Source organism: Lygodium microphyllum, chromosome 21 (genome assembly GCF_053477565.2).
Source record: "Lygodium microphyllum isolate KBCC chromosome 21, Lygodium_microphyllum_v1.1.10, whole genome shotgun sequence".
In the NCBI taxonomy this organism is placed as follows: domain Eukaryota; kingdom Viridiplantae; phylum Streptophyta; class Polypodiopsida; order Schizaeales; family Lygodiaceae; genus Lygodium; species Lygodium microphyllum.
In genome coordinates this window covers 66,725,986-66,744,811 of record NC_141155.1, presented here as the reverse complement: position 1 = coordinate 66,744,811, position 18,826 = coordinate 66,725,986, and the positions used below count along the sequence as shown (strand labels likewise).

Sequence of the window (18,826 nt, the reverse complement as noted above, 5' to 3'; positions counted from 1 at the left end):
GCCCTTGCTGTCCATCACTATTCCCTACAGTCTAGCGCCTATTTCCAGCCCTCCACACACTGATTGCTGCTGTTTCTGCCTGGCGACTGACTGCTGTTCATCTACATTGCTGTCGTGCAGCCTGCCACGCCAGCAAATTGCTGCGTTTACAGGCTCCAGCTGCCGTCCTGACAGTTTTCTCTCTTCTGTCTGCAGTCGCTGCAGTCTTTCTCTCTCCTGCAAGCTGTCCTGCCTGCGTTTTTAGTGTTTCTCTCTCCTGCAAGCTCCGTTTTTAGTTTTTCTCTCTCCTCACTGCTGTCTGCATCAAATCCAGCTTCTCACGCTGTGTTTGCTGGTATTCGACATCCAGAGGCTGCCTTGCTGCGATTCGGGATCCGTTCGAAGCACGACACACTCTCCAGCTCATTACCCCTGCCTTGATCCTAGAGATACACGAGTTCGAGGTTCAGTATTCATTCATTGCATAGTGTGTTTGCTGCATGAGCATCGTATTATTAGTAGTCATATCATTTCATTTATTGACTGTGTTCATTGTCTCTGAGTTACTCTAACCCTAACCCTAACTGTGTTCTTTTTATCAGTCTGTGCTTTGTCGTACGGTTTCTGTTTATGTTTCTGTGTTAGGGTATTTTTCTTTACACAGGTGTGTGTCCATGTCTCTTGGCCGGATCACAAAACCATTAGGGATATATTCAGGAGATGTCTTTAGTAGAAAGCCATCTTCATCCCTAGATAGTGGAAAGGCGCCAACCATGTTCTAGCTATACATGGTAGAAAAATGTGCATCCTAGTGATCCTGTTGAGCTCCCCTCCATTGAGCTCTAAGAAAGGGGAATCCAAGCTATAGTATAGAAGTGAAAGGTGATCCATACATAACCCATGTAGCTGCAACCATGTGGCTGTCTAAGCATACCAGAACTCAATGTCACCCTGCAATGCTAGCTGCCTGGATGACTCTAGAGCAAGTCTAAAATATCTTTGTCTCGGGAGGCTCAAAAACCTCTGCAAAAGAATCACTGTCTGGAAAAGGGCCTCACCCACAATAAGTGGTGCTCCCATATCTACTCTGACTATCTCATGTGGCACTGAGGGCTTACTCCTGATCATCTGAGAGATCATCATTACTGGGGGCCTCGCCATCTGCTTCCATCCATCATAGACATCCCCTCCATCTGGCAGTAACTGCTCTGCTGGAGATCTCCTCTTATGAGACTTGATCCCCAGATAGGAGCTCCATATAAGAGTGCTGGTGTAACCAGTGAGTCAAACAGCCAGAGCATCATCCGAGGATCTTGGAACTGAACATGTGCAAACTGGTTCTCCATGGCTCCTAATGTGTATAACCTTGGGTTAATCTATCCTCAACTGCTCTCCTCATTGTAAATCTCAGTTATTTGCAAGTTTGTCGGGCCTTATTTTCATTATGGAAGTCTCTGACTAACACCTTGGCGCATTATAAGATACGTTATAACCATACAGCATTTCATTTTAGAGTAACCCCAAAACCGTCACACACAGATATATTACAGTTCTCTTTTTCAACTCTGCAGTACAAAGTAGAAACCAGTTTTCAGGCATCACACAATCCCATAATTCCATGTTGACAGCGATAAATCAGGCTTCATGAAAAGACAAAACAAGAAAATAAGGACCTAACACAATTTTTTAAACATTCTCTTGTATCATGACAAACATTAATGAATCATGGTAACTGACAGTAAACGGTGGTCGGAAATTTGCTTTACTTGTTCACCAGGAGCATAGTCTCTATCTGCTATAACCTGCATAGCCAGTTCAGAAAACCAAAATTAGACATTAAAATTCTGACAGAGATTTTTATAACATCTCCAGTGTAGCTAAGTGATAATTGGACCAGCACACTCCACAATGCTGCCAAAGGAGCCTTTAAAACTTTTGTTTGATGAAGACGCAGTATCATGCAAAATGATGTGTGTTTCAGGAAAGACAGAAATAGGTTCCTCCACAAATCAAAAAATGTGGACTTTTCTCTAAACTCTCAAATTTTTCTTGATTATGAAAATGTCCAACACACCTAGTTTTTCCTTAGCTGAATGAAATCAGGAATTTGCCCTAGGTGAAAATTTGAAACCTCCCAATACTGCTGTCAAATTGTGAGACTTTTGATCAATAGTAACATTGTTGCTGAATTCCCAACATAAGCATTTGAGACCTAATTTTGTATTTTTCTTGAGCAGCATTCAAATTAGAAACCTTTCATGGAATTGATTCGATTTCAGTCTCAGGAAGAAAAAAATTCCTGGGTAATTCAACTGGAACATGCCCTCAAATTCAATTTGGGAATTTTTTTGTAGAATGCCCAAATTCGTTGGTAATCTTGGCAAGGAAAAAGAACTCTTCACCATTCAATTGGACATCTAGACATGGACATTCCGTTTTCTCATTGATTTTTCTTAGGCAACTAATTCGGAAAGAGCTCTGCCTTATCATTAACCTGAACATTAAATAGGAGAAAGCTCTGCCTGCACATCAGCTTGAACATAAATTACAGAAACCTGTTTTTCCCCAATTCATATAAGGTTGCCACATATTTAATCCATTACAGTGTATGAAAGAGACACATTTCAGACGTTCCAGATGTGTTCAGATCCAGATAATTCATGCTTGCATGTTGTGTTATCTGGACTACAGTTACAGAGCAGAAAGACCTGATGTATTAAGGGCCAAACTAGATGCACAAGCAGGGGAGGGAAGATGCAAGGTATTTCGTGTAAAATAATTTGCTGTTCATGTAACTATTGACTGTTAATAAAGTTTCTGCTCATACATGAAAGACTACTCAGGTAGTTTACAAGACAATGTTGAGATCCTGATCAGGTGACACTTTTTCTTGTGTGCACAGCTGATCTCATAAATACTTGCAATGCTGCTATATAGTGGATATCGCATCATGAATGATGTATTAGGGGCCAAACTAGATGCACAAGCACAGGGGGATAGCTGCAAAAATCCATTGTTCATGTAACCATGGACTGTCAATAAAGTTTCTGCTCATACAGGAAACAGTACTCGCATACTCCGCCACCCAGAGGATGAACACCAGCATGACATCAAATTGGTTTGTCTTGATGAGTCTGCATTGGTCAGAAAGCTAGTTTAACTGTGGATTGTCAATAAAGTTTCTGCTTACAGATGAAACAGTATTCGGGAACTCTGCTAGAGGATGAACACCAGCATGACATTAAAATGGTTTGTCTTGATGAGTCTGCATTGCTCAAAAAGCTGGTTTACCTAGCCCACATCTTTCTGTTCATAAAAACAAGGGATGACAAGATGAAGGGCCAACTGTCAGGCTGTCAGCAAATGTATCAATAAGCACAGCATACCTCTGCATGCTCGTACTCATTGTCAAAGGACAAAAATGACTGGCATGTTGCATCATGATTGAGAAAATCGACAAATGGTACCTGACAAAGACATTGAATATGTGTCAATTGATAGAAGAAAATGTTTTAGATTTCATTCTTGCAACAAATGCATGCAAAGAAGTTAGAACAAGTCCATAAAGAAGTTACCAAGCCCACTGTATTTGCTTCATCAACACCCCAGGCCCGTGAGTTCACTGCCTCAAAACAGTTCAAAAATCAGAAGCAAATTCAAACATCTGCTCTTTTTTGAGCACTTGACCATTAAAAGCTAATTTTACAGCAAACTTTATTATTTTATGACTTCCCAAGTCCACAGATACAACTCGTTTCACTTAGATGGAGTTGAACATTACCATAGTGAACATCCAGGTAAGCAGTAAACACAGTAATGGAATTTCTAAGAGACTCTGCAGTTAGTGGGACATTCAACTCAGCACAATCAATCATCTTTTTTTTTTTTTTTGCAAGTAAAATGTGGCTAAATATATTACTCAGAAGGCTGATTACAACGGACTGCTCATGCTCAACAGACTAGCTGGAGCTGATGCAAATCACAAATATACCATGTATACAAGCCTCTCAAAGCGGTCTAGGGGGGATGGGGGCAAGAAGCCATGGAGGCGGGGCGTATCGCCATCTGGGGCTGCCTGCCTGCATCATGAAGAACAGGTCCTGGCCGCCCCAAGTGCGCATAAAGTGAAAACGGAGCTCCTAACGACGTCGAGACTCGCCCTGCACCTGGTCCCACAGGCTGCAGAGGGAGTGGATGATGGAGGTCCAAAGCTCTGCCAAAGTCACATGTACTAAAAGGCAATTCCCTCCAAAAACCTCCTAACAACATGCCTTCCAGTTGTGCCATCCCGTAAGACTCCCTACGATCTCTCATACCTCTAAGCGGTCTGCTGTGGGCTCCAGTACTTGGCGGCTGGGTAAAGCCTCCAAAATCCCACCACTACGCAAGACCCAACCTCAATGATGAAAATCGTGTCCTACATCCCGGCCTCATACAATAGGTGACGGCCCTAGCTGACTACCTGCCAACAAAAAGTCCCCCCACGAGATACATCCAAGGCTGCGTGCCACACGGCGGAGAATACGACAGGCTTCCCTCCACACGAGCTGTGCACCTCCCAAGACCAAAGGCACTGCTTTGGGGTTTCCAAGTGCTACTGTGGGCAGCGCTTACACCCTCCATCCTGTTGCATCTAGGCCAACCAACTCCCAACTCCCAACTCCCAACTACCAGCAGACCTCCATGTGCCAAAAGCCAAAGAAAATACAACACCCTCCTCAACCACCAGCTGTCCCATAGGCGACACCAAAAGTCCGATGGAAGGCATCCGTGATGCTGTGCTCCGCCCAGTATCTACCACGCGAAAGTGCCCAATCCATGTCCTCCTGCATTAGTACATGTCTACCAATCCTGGTTGTGTACTCTAAGAACCTCATTCGCTTCTTGGCGACCGCAGTGGCCGGCCATAGCCACTCTCCAGGGTCCCACTCCAGCTCATCAAGTGGCCTCCTCTCCAATATCCATAGGCGCCACTCACGGAACTCCTCGCAAAGCACACAAGGGTCCAGATGCCGGGTCTTCCCCTGGAGACCAACCACACGAATCCTCCTTCAAGGAAGGACAACGATCTCCTCGTCATGCTGCCCTTTGTCAAGGACCAAATGCCCTCCATTCTGCACGGTGAAGAAAATCCGGTAGGAGGCGCCGCCCACTCTACCTATCACCTATAGGGGGATACCTGCCAATGAGAATCTAGCTGCCCACACCTCACCAAGCTCCACTGGCTCTCGGATCAAGGGGTCAAGCCACTCTTGAGGGATCGCTGAGTCAATCTCCCTTCTCCTCACCTTAGCCCCTCGCTGACAACCTGATGCCTGTTGCAACACCTCATGATCCACCATCCTGTACACCTCCCGCCATGTCCTAATAGTACGAGCATGGCCAACCTCCCATCCAGCCCGCAGGATGTGGGGGCGCTCTCCAATCTGTATCACGTCCCAATCTCTCACCTAGGGGTTCCAGACAACCGGCTGGCGGTCTATCTCCTCCTGGCATCCTGGGGGCCTCTGAATTAGGGACTTGCAGAGGCCCTGCCACACACGAAGTAGGCTGCAAAGGAGGGAAGATCTAGGTGGCGTAATCCGAACAATCATGAAGATCCATCTTAAGGATGGCCCAAGCCTCAATCTGCACTACAGAAGACCCTCCTACAAAAGGACCTTCCAGGTGTTCCGTCCTGGTGTGAGCCCGCGCACTACTAGCTTGCCCAAAAAGGCCAGGCTCTAGAACTCTGGGTCTATGATCCCAAGCCCTCCCTCAGACCGATGCCGAATGATGGTCGCCCACGCCACCTTGGCCCGAGGATCCCTGGATAACGCACTAGGCGGCGAAGCTGAACTACACAAGACGAGGAGAAGCACCCATATGAGGCAATGTACCAAGCCATCGCTAGGAGGACTTGGTTGACCACCTGGGCTCGGCCCACTAAGGAAAGGCGGACAGTACTCGAGTAGGTCAGCTTCCGCGCCTGATAGAGTCCAGAACTGGAAGAAACTGTTGGGCAGGAGTGATGTCGAGTCCCACCTGGAACCCTAGGTATCGAATGGTCTGCCTCCTGCACACCCATCTGAACCCCAAGTGGACGCCCCCCTCCGTGCTAGAGTCCGGGTCTGTAAGAAAACCAACCGACTTTCGCTAGTTGATTTTCGCTCCAGCTGTAATGCAGAACACCTCCAAAGCTAGTCTCACTCTCTCCAACATCAACTCATCATCCTCTATATAAAGGGTGGTATCATCTGCATACTCTAAATCTAGCCACATAGCCCGCTCACACGTGACCGAAGGAAGTAGAACATTGCCTCTGCAAAGAGTAAGAATAGATACGGGACAAGAGGACAGCCCTGTCAGACAGATCCCTCCAGCCGAAACTCCTCCCCCATCCTGCCACCTATGAGAACCCTGCTAGTGGCCAATCTGTAAACTGCAAAAACCTCGCAGATCCATGCATGGGGGAAGCCCAGCCTCACCATGGTGCCCTCTAAGAAGTCCCAAAGAAGTACAACCAATCCCTAACCACTGTGCTCGGTCGCCTCGAAGAAGGTGAAAACATTGTCTGGGATGCTCCTATCCTTGACAAAACCTATCTCTGTGTCATGAATAATGTCTAGAAGCACGGAGCGAATTCGCCTACCGATCATCTTGGTCAGTGCCTTATAGACCATTGACAACAAGGTGATCAATCTCCACTGGGATAGCTCCAACCGGTCTCCCCCTTTGCGGAGGAAACTGATAAGACCTGCCGATAGACTCCCTAGCATCCGTCCTGGGCTGAAAATCTCCTAAAAGTCCCACAATAGGGGGTCCTTCACCACCTCCCAATAGTAGTGAAGAAGGCCTTAGAAAGACCATCCTCTCCTGGGTATTTCTCCCCATCCTCTGCATGGAAAGCCTCCACTAATTCCTTCTTTGTGAAGGGGTTTAGGAGGAAGCGTCCCATCTCCTCTGTGACGAGGGATGGAATGCAATCCCAAACCTGCTAGCTACAACGTTGTCCTCTAGCTGAACTGCCTCCTGCTAAAAAAGGTGTTTGTAGTAGCCAATGGCAATCTCCATCACCTCATCAAAGCTAGAGTGAATCCTCTCATACTGATCACAAAGGCTGCGAATCTGATCGCCTGAGGTGAGAGGCTAATGCACTTGAAAAAACTCTCTGCACATCATGTTCCCTTCCGCGCCCAAAAGGCTGCTAAGGTACGGAAGGAAAACTCGAAGCGCATGTCCTCGAGACCAGCGAGGGCTACCCGTGCGCGCACCTCCTATGTGTGGAGTGGGATCCCCTAATGCCTCCTAGAGTAGTCTCTGCATGGCTGCTAGGTCTCGTCGGAGTGCTCTCTCCTCCTCCCAGCTCTACTTCCTGGCCTATAGGGCTGCCTCCTGGCAGATCCTACTCGACTAGACTAAGACCTCTGCAACCTCCTTTGCGATCCGGTCCCTCCTGTCCCACTCCCTAGTCTAGAGCTGCTCAATTTGTCTCCTTCCACCTCTAGATTGAGTCAAGGATCCGACAGGATCACGTGTCAAGGGCTGAAGCTGGAGCATCGAGTGTGAGAAGAACTGGGCAGTGATCAAACAAGGTGGTGCCAACCAACTACCCTGCCTGGCCTCCTCGAGAGCACCCCCACTCTCCCACATAAAACCGGTCCCAACAGTTCCAGGAGAGCTCCGCCCAGCCGCTTGTATCCCCAAGAGAAGTCCAGCGACCTCTCCCTCCTATGAAAAGCTAGGTCCCGCCACGCCTCCCTACCCGATAGGCCTGGGCGGGGGTGAGCTTGTGCTCCTGCAGAAGTAAGATGTCGATTTGTCCGGCAAGGGCAGGTTGCAACTCCTGCCAAACAATCAACTTCTTGGAACCACGTGTCCCACTGTAGTGGAGGCTATTCACATTCCAAGATACTAGATGTAAACTCATAGGGAAGCCTCTAATTGACAGAGCAAGCATCTATTCAGTGTGGAAGCTGCTGATGAAGAAGAAGAGCTATGGGCCATGCGAATGCGCTTTGCCATAGACCTGGAAGGTTTACTCCATTCCCCCATGGTGGCTCTCGAGCGGACCATCGCGGTAATAGATGCTCCAAGCGGTACCACCAGGATATCTATCAGCCAGGCTGAGAGGCGTGACTCTATACATTGATAGAAGCAGACAGCCTATGTGAGGGGCCACTCGATCACATCCATCGGTGCTCTCCACTGTAGAGGGGCTCGAAAAATAATGCTCAAATGTGGGACCTCAACTCCAGCCCACCAGTTAATGTCCATCATGCACCCTGGCCACTGCTGGGAAAAGAGTGCTAATCCTCCTTCTCCCATCCAATGGGAGATGTGGTCTGCAACCTGGCCCTTCACCTCCTCCTCTATCTGTGTCATCGTCCAGTCTCCTAAATGAGAGGTTTGAAGGAAAAAAGCATAGTTTGGTCCATCCGGTGGTGCTAGTAAATGGACCTTGTTGCTCCTTGACTTACGATCACGAAGATCTCCACCTCTAGAGGTAGTGCAAACTCTCCACGCTCCGCAACTCTTAAGTAGGACCATGGACCATTGCGGGAGAACTCTAGTGGATGCAGTTGCCCCTGTCTAGGAAAAGTGTGACGCATGGCTAGGTCAGATGAGCTAGTAGCTGTGTGTGTGTGTGTGTGGTTGGGGGGGGGGGGGGGGGGTGGGGTGCGGGGGGGGATCCATGAGAAGGAGGTGGATGTGGGATCTTGGGTGGGGTAGCTTGTGACGCCTCCGTGGGTGGTGGAGATGGAGGTCTGTGATCCTGCTGGGTGGAACGGGCTGGGGGGGAGACTGCGGGTTCTCTGTCGAAGCTCCCTCGCTTGCCCTCCTGCTCTTTGTTGTGCCGTGGCTATGTTTGAGGGGCTGTCTGAGGCCCCCCCTGTCGTCTCCCTCTCTATCGTCACTAGACCCGTGTAAAGCTATTAGCATCCACCTACAGGCCTGTCGGACAACCGCCTTGGCTCCGAAGTGCATGCAATCTGTTGCCTGATGCCCAAAGTCATGGCATCGTAGGCACTACCCTGGCTGCCCGGTCACAATAACCTGCTACCTGAAGGAGTGTCTACCTACCTCAATCTCCAGAAACTTTGGTATGTTCTTTGTATCTTTCACAACCACCCGTACCTTCGGGACTCCTGCGGCTATCACTACATCTGCGAAGGAGGCCTGAAGAATTGTACCAAAGAGCCGTCCAAAGTCCTCCATTAACTAACGATACTCTACCGCCAATCCGAGGAATAGTAGGATGACCGGGTGTCTAAGAAACTTGTTGTGGAGCGCGAATTCCTCCATTATGAAGCCACTATACCAGGGAACCATATAGATGACCCCCTTCGTGAAGGCAAAAGGTGAGCTATCCACTAGCTCACGGGCTACGTCCGCAAAGGTGAGTCCAGGAACTATCGCCAATATGACAAAGAGCTGGCCCCTAATAGATATAGGAAAAATGGAATAGCTGAGCCCATGGAGAATGAGACCTATAAAAGCAACAAATGAAAGCCAAATCGGCAAAGCAGAAAGTTGAATCAACTTGCAGTTCATGGACAAGTGGGAGATGAAATTCCTTATAGCAGTCTCAAGGAGTGCACTTTCCTCTAATCAGTCACTAAACTGGTGAAGCCAGCTGGCCCAGTAAAGGATTACTGAGTTAAAAAGTTGTTTTTCGCATAATGTTTTCCACCCCCCAAAGAAAAGATGGTGATGACACCTCCAAGGAGAATCCCCCAAGGGAAAATATGCAATACAAAGAAGACCCTGTCAGGGGCAGCTAGGTACATCATAAATATGATAGTGGACTGAGCAACCAATCCAGTGGGTTAATCTGGGAGGGAAAACCCCCAACATAAAATGTACAGTTCTTTGTAATACCCTGTAAGGGGTCAGCAAGGTACATCATAAATATGATGGTTGAGTGAACAACCAATCCAGTGGGCTAGAACTCCAGACCATATGCGGTGCTAGGTGCCATAAGGTGCCAGTGTCCTATGTCTACATAAAGATGACTCCTCGTGACCCATCATCTACAATGGCACCTGTGATTATTAGCATCCCATTCAGCACATAGCATGCAAGAGTTTGGACTGACTTTGGCATACTTGCATAACTAGGAAAGCTTTTATCTCCAATCTGGTTTCAAGTGTTCATCGTTGTATTGGTCAAGTTTGAATATTATTGTTCAAGCAAATCGGTTCCATGGTACTAATTCGTGCATAATTCCCGTGACCTTACTGCTTTCACTGTTCAAGATCAAGCTCCACAAGTTTCGTTTTTCTGCTAGTAGAACTGTCTTATTTGGGCTATTTTCCTAGCTGTGATGGCTTTGCATATTGCTCAATGGACACTTGTACATCAATTGTGCTTTCATTCAACAAAAAGAGATGAGAGAGAGTGACATATCAAATCATCATCAATCTAATCTATTATCACATACCCACGGCATACGCATGTCGAAAACTTGAAGAAGTGACATTCTGACCAAAGAGGTTTGGAAATTGTTGAAAGACCTGTAAAGAGGATTACCTTCCATTACCAAGAATTTATTGTTTGAAAATCACAGCCTATGAGCTAAATTTTAAATTCTCGAGTTACAAGTACAAAATGCAAGCTCAAAAATGTAAAGTGAAAATTTGTTACCAAGTCTTAAGGTGTCACCACAACTTTAAGTGTAATGGCAAAAGTCTTTGCCAGCAGGAACTGGCTGGTCCCAAGAAAACAAGTCAAATATGCTGCTCTTGATTATCCACTGCCAGGAACTTGCTTTTATCAACTACTCTACTCTGCACATGCACCCTTTCAGACCTATAACTCCTTCCTCCCTCTGTTACAGCCCCATCTTTCCACTCCTTGGCTTCTCCATCAGCAAGATAGCACCTATTAACAGCTCCTTCACCTTTAACACGCTTCCCACACCTACCCTTCCTCCTCTTGGCAAGGTAATTGACCAATCAGGGGCACTCAAGATAGGGACCAAAGTTAGGGCCTATTTCAGCTTTTCATAAGCTTGTTGGCATTCCTCAGTCCACTTGAAGATGATCAGTAGTTTATAAGAGTTGGAGCAATCAATGCATAATTCATGAACCGCCGATAGTAACCCGTGTGATCGAGAAAGCATTGCACACCCTTGTAGTTGGTTGGAGGTGGGATTTCAACATTACTTCGAATTTTGAAAAGTTAGTAAAAATTATGTTCCTTGACACCATGTGCCCTAGTATACATCCATGTTTAACTCAAAAGTGGCACTTCAAGGGATTTAATGAGAGACCATATTATCTGTACCTTTCAAAGACAATGCGAAGCTTCTCTGAGTGTTCCTCTCAATTGGTGTGAATGTAGAGATCATCCACGAATACTGCCAACCATGTGTTGTTGCTGGTATGGCTGAGGATAAGGTAGGTGCCATGGCAATTGGTAGTGTATAGCTTGGCCTCCTCTCCATCTTTCTTTTGCCTTGTCTTTCTATTTTTGTCTCCAAGAAAAGGAATTCTTGCACATGAGCGATAAACATCATTAGTCTAAGCTACAAAACAAAGACCTTGAATTATGAAGTGAAGGGCACGCTGGCTACTCTCTAGGAAGAATATGTAGGACAACTGTTGTATTAAAGAGCTAATGTCTATACATAATGTCAAACCATGTATGAAGTTTTAGAATAAAAGGAGGTGATTGTATCTCACGAGGCAACAAATCATCTCAGCTTCTCATACACTCATGAGTCGCCTCATAAACTTTCCCATCTGCCTCTAACAGATTATCATAATTCCAATAAGATAAGTGTCTATAATATTAGATATGTTGAATGCGCCACCCTAGTAAAATGCTACCAATGATCCATGGTGCTTTCAGTTGTAAGGCCCCCATCATGAGGAGAAGCCATGTGTGAACCAACACATTGGTGGGCTCCTGACTTGTATGTCAGATGAGGTCTATGTGGCAAACAGGGTTATCTCTGTACGTAGTGCAGATTGATTAGTACGGTATGATCCGTACAGTACCGTACCGTACGTATTCGTACGATTTAGTACGAAAAAACTAGCACTTTTTTGCCACTCTTCCCCAAGGCTATAACTGTCTCTTTTTCTTTCTCCTTTCTTTCTTCTTTCTCTCTTCCCCAAGCCTCTCACACCCCCCCCCCTCCTCTCTCTCTCTCTCTCTCTCTCAACCTTCTGTCTCTCAAGCCTACTCTTATTTGTATGATCCTTCATGTATGATATATCCACTCCTATCTATGTACTGTACCGTATGTATTCGTATGATTTAGTATAAAAGAATTGGCCCTTTTTGGCCACTCTCCTCCAAGCCTACATATCTCTCTCTCTCTCTTTTTTTTCGTAAAATCTCTCTCTCTCTCTCTCTCTCTCTCTCTCTCTCTCTCTCTCTCTCTCAAGCCTACTCCTATTTGTATGATCCTTCATGTATGATGTATGCACTCTCATCTATGTACTTGTAACTTGTAGGTAATAGTAGTGCGCACGTTGAGCATGCAGCATGAGGATTTGGCATGTTACCCTTAAATATTCATCTTATATACTCTCATAGCATTGCTATTTAGACTTTAAACATCTATTCTATTATCTTAGTCCAAAATAATAATGTTTTTTTTCATACTAATATCGTACCATACCTTATAAAATCTTAAGGTACCATTTAGTACCGTATTTTATTGTACCGTACCGTATTGTACCTTTCGTACCTGACAACTATGGTGACCGAATGGCAAACAAGTAACATTTATGGATCTGGCCTTTGGGTTAGGTAGAATAGTTATGCTAGTGGCAATTTAAGGCACAATGCATCGAGTTGCAAGGTAAGGGGATAGGCAAAAACTATGTCGCCCACCCATATCCTAGCTATACAAGCTCTCAAGCATTAATGGCACTCTTGAAGCGAGAATAGACTCAAGAAACTTTAGTACAATACAAACAACATAATCATCATGGCATCATCTTTGCACGTCTTATCAGCCTTCTTTAACTGACATGTCAAATCAATAAGCTCTTAAAGTCGTTCATGAAGGCTAGGTCCGTCAAGCTTAAAATTGACAAGTTTCTTGCATACTTGTTAATAATGAAGGTTGTCAATCCCAACATCTCTATCCTTCCAATACTTTTGAAGGGATTGAAGATTTCTGTTTACTTGATAAAGCAAAGACCTTGAAAATGAGGGAAATAAGGACTGCAAAAGTCGCCTAACCAAAATGTGGATGCAAACACCTTCAAGATCATCCTTCTCCAAGAAGAGAACCTTGCCTTTGATAATGTGAATGTATCTTCCATGATGGATCTCTTCCAAATCTCAACTTATAAAATGCAGAAAAAGTTGCAGAAACATAGTTCTCCAATGAGACACATAGGCGTATTCTACCACAAAAATCCACAAATCCAAAAGAACATGCACTCACCATAATCACTTTTTTCCCCTTCTGAAACCACTATTCATTATTTCATCAATTTGCAAAGGGGGTATTGTGAGACGCAATAATAGAACATGTCCATGTGAAAAGTCAGCAGCATCTTTCTTATCTGGACATATGTTGACAAAGTTCTCAATAACATCACAATACACGTATTACCATTTGGCATTGTGTAGAAGAGATGCCTTGAAAATGTCATACACAATACAAGAGAAAGTGCAGTTTGTGGTCAGCTTACTTTAACACCTTACTCAGATTAACTACCTTAGGACAAACCTTCCTTGAGGTAACATACAAAGTATAAAATAAGCCTTGTAAAGAAATACAAAGTCCATCAAAAAAATACAAGAGCAGAATTAATAGCCAGTCTGCCGGTGTCAACGGGAGGGGGGTAAAGTGTCGGGCCTAAAACCACTAGGGTCCTAAAAATATGATTCAACAAAAGAAAGACAAAAGAAACTATAGACAGAAAAAAGATGCAGGAGAGAAATCTAACCGTATCCTATATTACTTGCAAAGAACCTTTGTTTGAAGCTCCGCACAACTTCACTATCACTTTCAAACTTACAACCCTATGACCAAGATGATAGCTCATTTCAGATATCACTTCTAAGGTGATAGTTGAGACCCAAACACTTCAATCCAAAAGCTTTAGTAATTGCAATACATCAATCTCTGCATAGACAATGCAAGTAAGACCTTAAAGTAGGTATGGTATAGCCCTTTGACACACCTAAAGGGATTGTACTTTCATATCATTCTCACACATGGATGTGGCCTTCTGGCAATCTGTTCTCTTGTTCTTCACCTGTCTACTCTAAGTGTGTAGGAGTGTGCATGTGCCGCTGAACCCTAACCTAACAGTGGTATCAAAGCCATACCTCTCAAGAGCCACCACTTTGTTGGCGAGCTGTCATTGAGTCTTAAGCTTGGACTACTATTTATGGTATATCTGTCTTGGAAATCTACCTACGCAGCTTGCTCATGGAGCTTCAAATCTGTTCCCAATAGCCACCATCATCTACTCGCTTAAGTTCAGCAAGACCTATCCTGCAGATTGTGCCAAATCGTCCTGATAGTTAGCTCAAAGAGCTTGAGAATCAGCTCATCAATCACATGCACATGTGTCTTGCTCATCAATCAGCATACCTTCCCTCTCCCACCAATCGCAGCCTACTCAACACCACCTTACAACAGTTACGTGAACTTCAGCTTCGCCACATCCAACCTCTCATCAGGCTCAACAGCCTGTATCGACAAGCTGCATAGTATTAACCGACAACATCGTTCACGTCACCTCTGCCCCAACAACAAGAGAATCTATTTTATCTTATGACAACCACCGTGTTTCCCATTGCATTGCTGGATAGCCTGCCCATGTGTTCTCATCTGCCCCCTAAAAATCCTTGTGCTCACAAGTTGGGCCTCCTTCGGTGACCCAAGCTACTACCCCTCAAATCACTTTTACAATCTTAGTTGTCCAATGAAAGACCATACTAAGGGCTACTTCTCCGAATCTATTCTGCCCTGGATCAACCCCATAGCCAATATCTTTGAGTTTTCTCTAACTCTGCATGTCTTGTAGGCTACAAGCAACCTGCCATAACCAAGCCATGTGTCAATTGCCAAGCTCCTGTACTACTAAATCCAAGAAGAGAAAAATCTTCCTAGGTCTAAGGCTGTCGTCCAATCTTCTCAAAAAGTCCATCAAGGAAGGCACAAAGGTACCGTGTGTGTACTAATGCCAATTACACTAGGCCCTACATTGATCCTATTCATCTATATCCACCTCCCCAACCTGGTGGTGTAGCCAAATAAGGCCACATCACAAGGTCTAGTGAGGAATAGATCTCTCCAAACCCACTCTCCTAGGTGTCACTGTGATCCCTACAAGGGCCTCCTCTAATAAGCCCAATAACCTGTCACCCCATCCCTCCAATATGCGAAGTACTTGAGTCATGTCAATGTACCATTTCTTATTGCAAAGAGCCACTACCCTAATTGTTTGCTAGAAGTAGCCTAAACATCACAAAGTCTAGTGAGGAATAGATCTCTCCAAACCCACTCTCCTGGGTGTCACTATGATCCCTACAAGGGCCTCCTCTAATAAGCCCACTAACTTGTCACCCTATCCCTCCAATATCCAAAGAACTTGAGTCATGTCAATGTACCATTTCTTATTGCAAAGAGCCACTACCCTAATTGTTTTCTAGAAGCAGCCTAAAGTTTGCATGGTCCCAACCTTCTCTCATAAGTTAACCATCCTTTGCCATGGTAAACGAAAATATTCTCACTGCCACTCCTAACCACACCAAGTGGGATGCCTTCTTTGGAAAAGAGACATGACTAGGTCTAAGAGAGGCTTGTATTTGACCTCTGCCCCAGAGGCACTTCCTTTGCCTCCTTGCCTCTAGCACCCATAAAGCCCTACAATCTCTCTCTACTTCTCCCCTAGTAAATTCTCAAAAGCAAAACAATGTTCATTGTGAAAGCAACCTCCAATCTCATCAAAATCATCATTGGATTTCATTGAAACTCTTTGAACCTCAACTATTTGAAGTTAAACATATAGTAATGAAAACACCTATATTTTCCAAAGTCATTCTATCAAGAGAAACATCTATATTTTCCAAAGCCATTCTAACAAGAGTTGAATGTTGCTTAGAAGGGAATCAAACTTTTTAAGTTAGTTCATAGACAATTTGGATTTTGTATCAAATAAAAGGACCTAGGTTGGTTATAGTGGAGTTCTTTCATCAATATGAATTTGCATCACATTTTTCTCTTAAGAATTGGAGGACTCTCAAGCTTTTAATTGCTTCTATCCCCTCCAATTTTGTAATAGATCTATCTTGGCCTTAGGGTCAAGCTGGTCCAATTTTGTAATATGTCAAGTTATTTAACATGTCTTTTCGATAGGGCCAAGCTGATAGGTCTTATTAATGATTAGGTCAAGCCAGCCCAATGTTGTAATAAGACCCAAGCTAATTTACATCTCTTCCTTCAAGTTGACCAAAAGAAGCAACACCTATATGATCCTCATGTTTATGAACAGAAGATGTGACCTTTTTTGACTTGCAACTTGATTTGCAAAAGCAAGATAACTTCTAGACACTCCTTTGGTGCATCATTATTGCAAAGCAAGTTGCAAGGCCCAGAAGGCCAAATCTTCTAGTAAAGGTCCTCTAGGCAAAGCCCCACCCTTAAGGACCCTCATCCTACACAATTCCTGATTGTGTAATTTGAAGAGAACTTTTGTCTCTTGAAAGTACCTTCCTATTGATTTCCCACACCTGCCTATTTGTTTTCATGAAAATGGAGGATTTAAATACATGTATCTAAAAGTTTATATATTGACTAGTGCCATTGTCAATGTTGTATCTAAAATTTATAGATATTGACAAGTGCCATTCTTCATGTTTGAAACTCCCAATATACAAGGCCTTATAGTTTTGACCCATCAACCTTAAAATATATAGATGTAATGTCCAACAAATTCGAATATTGCAAGTGGCATAACGAAGTTAAAAAGTTGTGCAACACCAACATGTTGCAAAGATGAGAACTCTTCAAGAATACTTGCTCTGAACAGCAAGCTTTGGCGATATGCACTCGAGCTTTGTCGCAGCATCCCCAGCTCATCATCAGTCCACAATACCTAGACAAGATAGTTAGAATGATGTTAAGCACTCAAGTTACACATATGCACACCCACATAACTATACATCAACATAATAGACCATTCAAAAACTCAAGTTCATGAATAAACAAATAAGCAGACCACACTATACAAAGAAAGCATACCTAAACAAACAACAAGAAATAGAACAACAAATATTGAGCCCTTTAAACTTTTCATGTGAGAACAACCATGTTCAAATAAGGCTTTGTCCCTAATTCTGTTCTTCCTTCTCCTCCTTTCTCCCTCCCTCTCTTCTTTCCAGTTGACCCATTAGTTCTCAAACATGTGGACATTGGCAATAATTCAGTCCACCACTTTAAATAGACTAGATCTAGCAAGGAAATCAAACATATACTTGAGCAGTCATATTAGAGTTAAGGATTTGACCAAAGGGAGCTCAAGGTCTTCAAAGTAGAAAAAGAGAACAATACAAACAAGGTGGTAAACATGTAGAGATTGTCGTCCAAAATGAAGGATAGATTGTTCTAGTAACAGAAGTCCAAGATCCCATATCAAAGTGAGGTTTTTTTCAAGAGAGTTCTTTTGAGGCCTTGCTACAAGCACCATGGTATGCTAATGCACGATCATAGTTGCACTAGTACCACATACAAAAGGGTTCATACTAGTTTGTACAATAGATACCATACCATACATATTAATACCAAAACGGATCAACTTAATACTTCTTTTCCAATCCATTCTGCAATGTGGGAATGAGTTAAATGCTCCATATACTGATATGAATCTCTTATGGGGCTATGTTGTTTGGGATTCAAATAACTTCTCTACCTTTGTTGGTTAGAAAAAAAAAGGTTTTGAGTACCTTTTAGGAGAGAAAATATTTTTATCATAGCATACCTTAAAATTCTTAAGGTACCATTTAGTATTGTATTCTACCATACTATAACATATTGTACTTTTGGTGCCTTATAACAATGCAGCATGATTGCTTGTGGTTGTCTTTTTTGTACTACATGTATCAAGATTGCATCTCGACTTTTCTTCCTTGCCCAATGCCTATAAGAATTTGGGATATCACCTCCAAGTTCTAGACTATCGTGGCATTCCAAAGAACTACTAGTTAAACATAGGTCTTGGGGAGATTTTCTTGAACTCTCACACAATCATCAAACCATTTGCATGTGTCACATTTCTTGCTTTACATAAGGCTTTGGCACATCTTGGGTACAAGAAATGCCGTACTCTTCAACTTGTACTACTTGTATGAAGATTGCATCTCCACTTTTCTTCTTTGCCCAATGGCTATAAGAATTTGGGATTTCATTTCCAACTTACTAAGTGCCCTACCTTCAATAAAAAGAATAAATATATGCTTCAATTTACCTATCATCAGCTCCTAGCTAAATTACGGTATCTTGTGGTAGGCTCATGTCCCGATTTGTGTTTGAAAGTTAATTTTATTTCACTATTCATGCATAATCCTAACTTTAAGTATTGGAATGTTCTTGTGTGTGATTTGATACTTATCATACACTCACATGCTCAGCTTAGGAATCATCTTCACAAAGAGTCACGTTGACAAGGAGACAACCCCAACACCCTCAACACCAACACATCCGAGTCATCACTAGTCACAAGAGAGATGCATGCTGAAACCGACCTTCCTTTCAGGGAAAGGATGGTAATGACCCAATTTACACTTATTACCACAATAATAAATTTCATATAAACTGGAATGCAAATGTGCCACTTAATCTTGGACAATGGACAGCCTATTGGCTCCAAAACTACAGCCCCTTGTG

At 43.9% G+C, this 18,826-nt stretch overlaps 1 protein-coding gene across 3 annotated transcripts in view; it reads right to left on the bottom strand.

Moving 5' to 3' along the window:
• Positions 1 to 18,826, bottom strand: part of LOC148018098 (SET domain-containing protein) — a 115,743-nt gene that overhangs the window by 44,693 nt on the left and 52,224 nt on the right. For all 3 annotated transcript variants that reach the window (XM_087662291.1, XM_087662292.1, XM_087662293.1), the window contains 5 exons: positions 16,929 to 17,039; positions 10,403 to 10,475; positions 3,555 to 3,601; positions 3,366 to 3,446; positions 1,746 to 1,781 (listed from right to left, as the gene is read on the bottom strand). In XM_087662291.1, the coding sequence (XP_087518417.1) occupies positions 1,746 to 1,781; positions 3,366 to 3,446; positions 3,555 to 3,601; positions 10,403 to 10,475; positions 16,929 to 17,039 (348 nt within the window). The remainder of the gene's footprint in view (positions 1 to 1,745; positions 1,782 to 3,365; positions 3,447 to 3,554; positions 3,602 to 10,402; positions 10,476 to 16,928; positions 17,040 to 18,826) is intronic.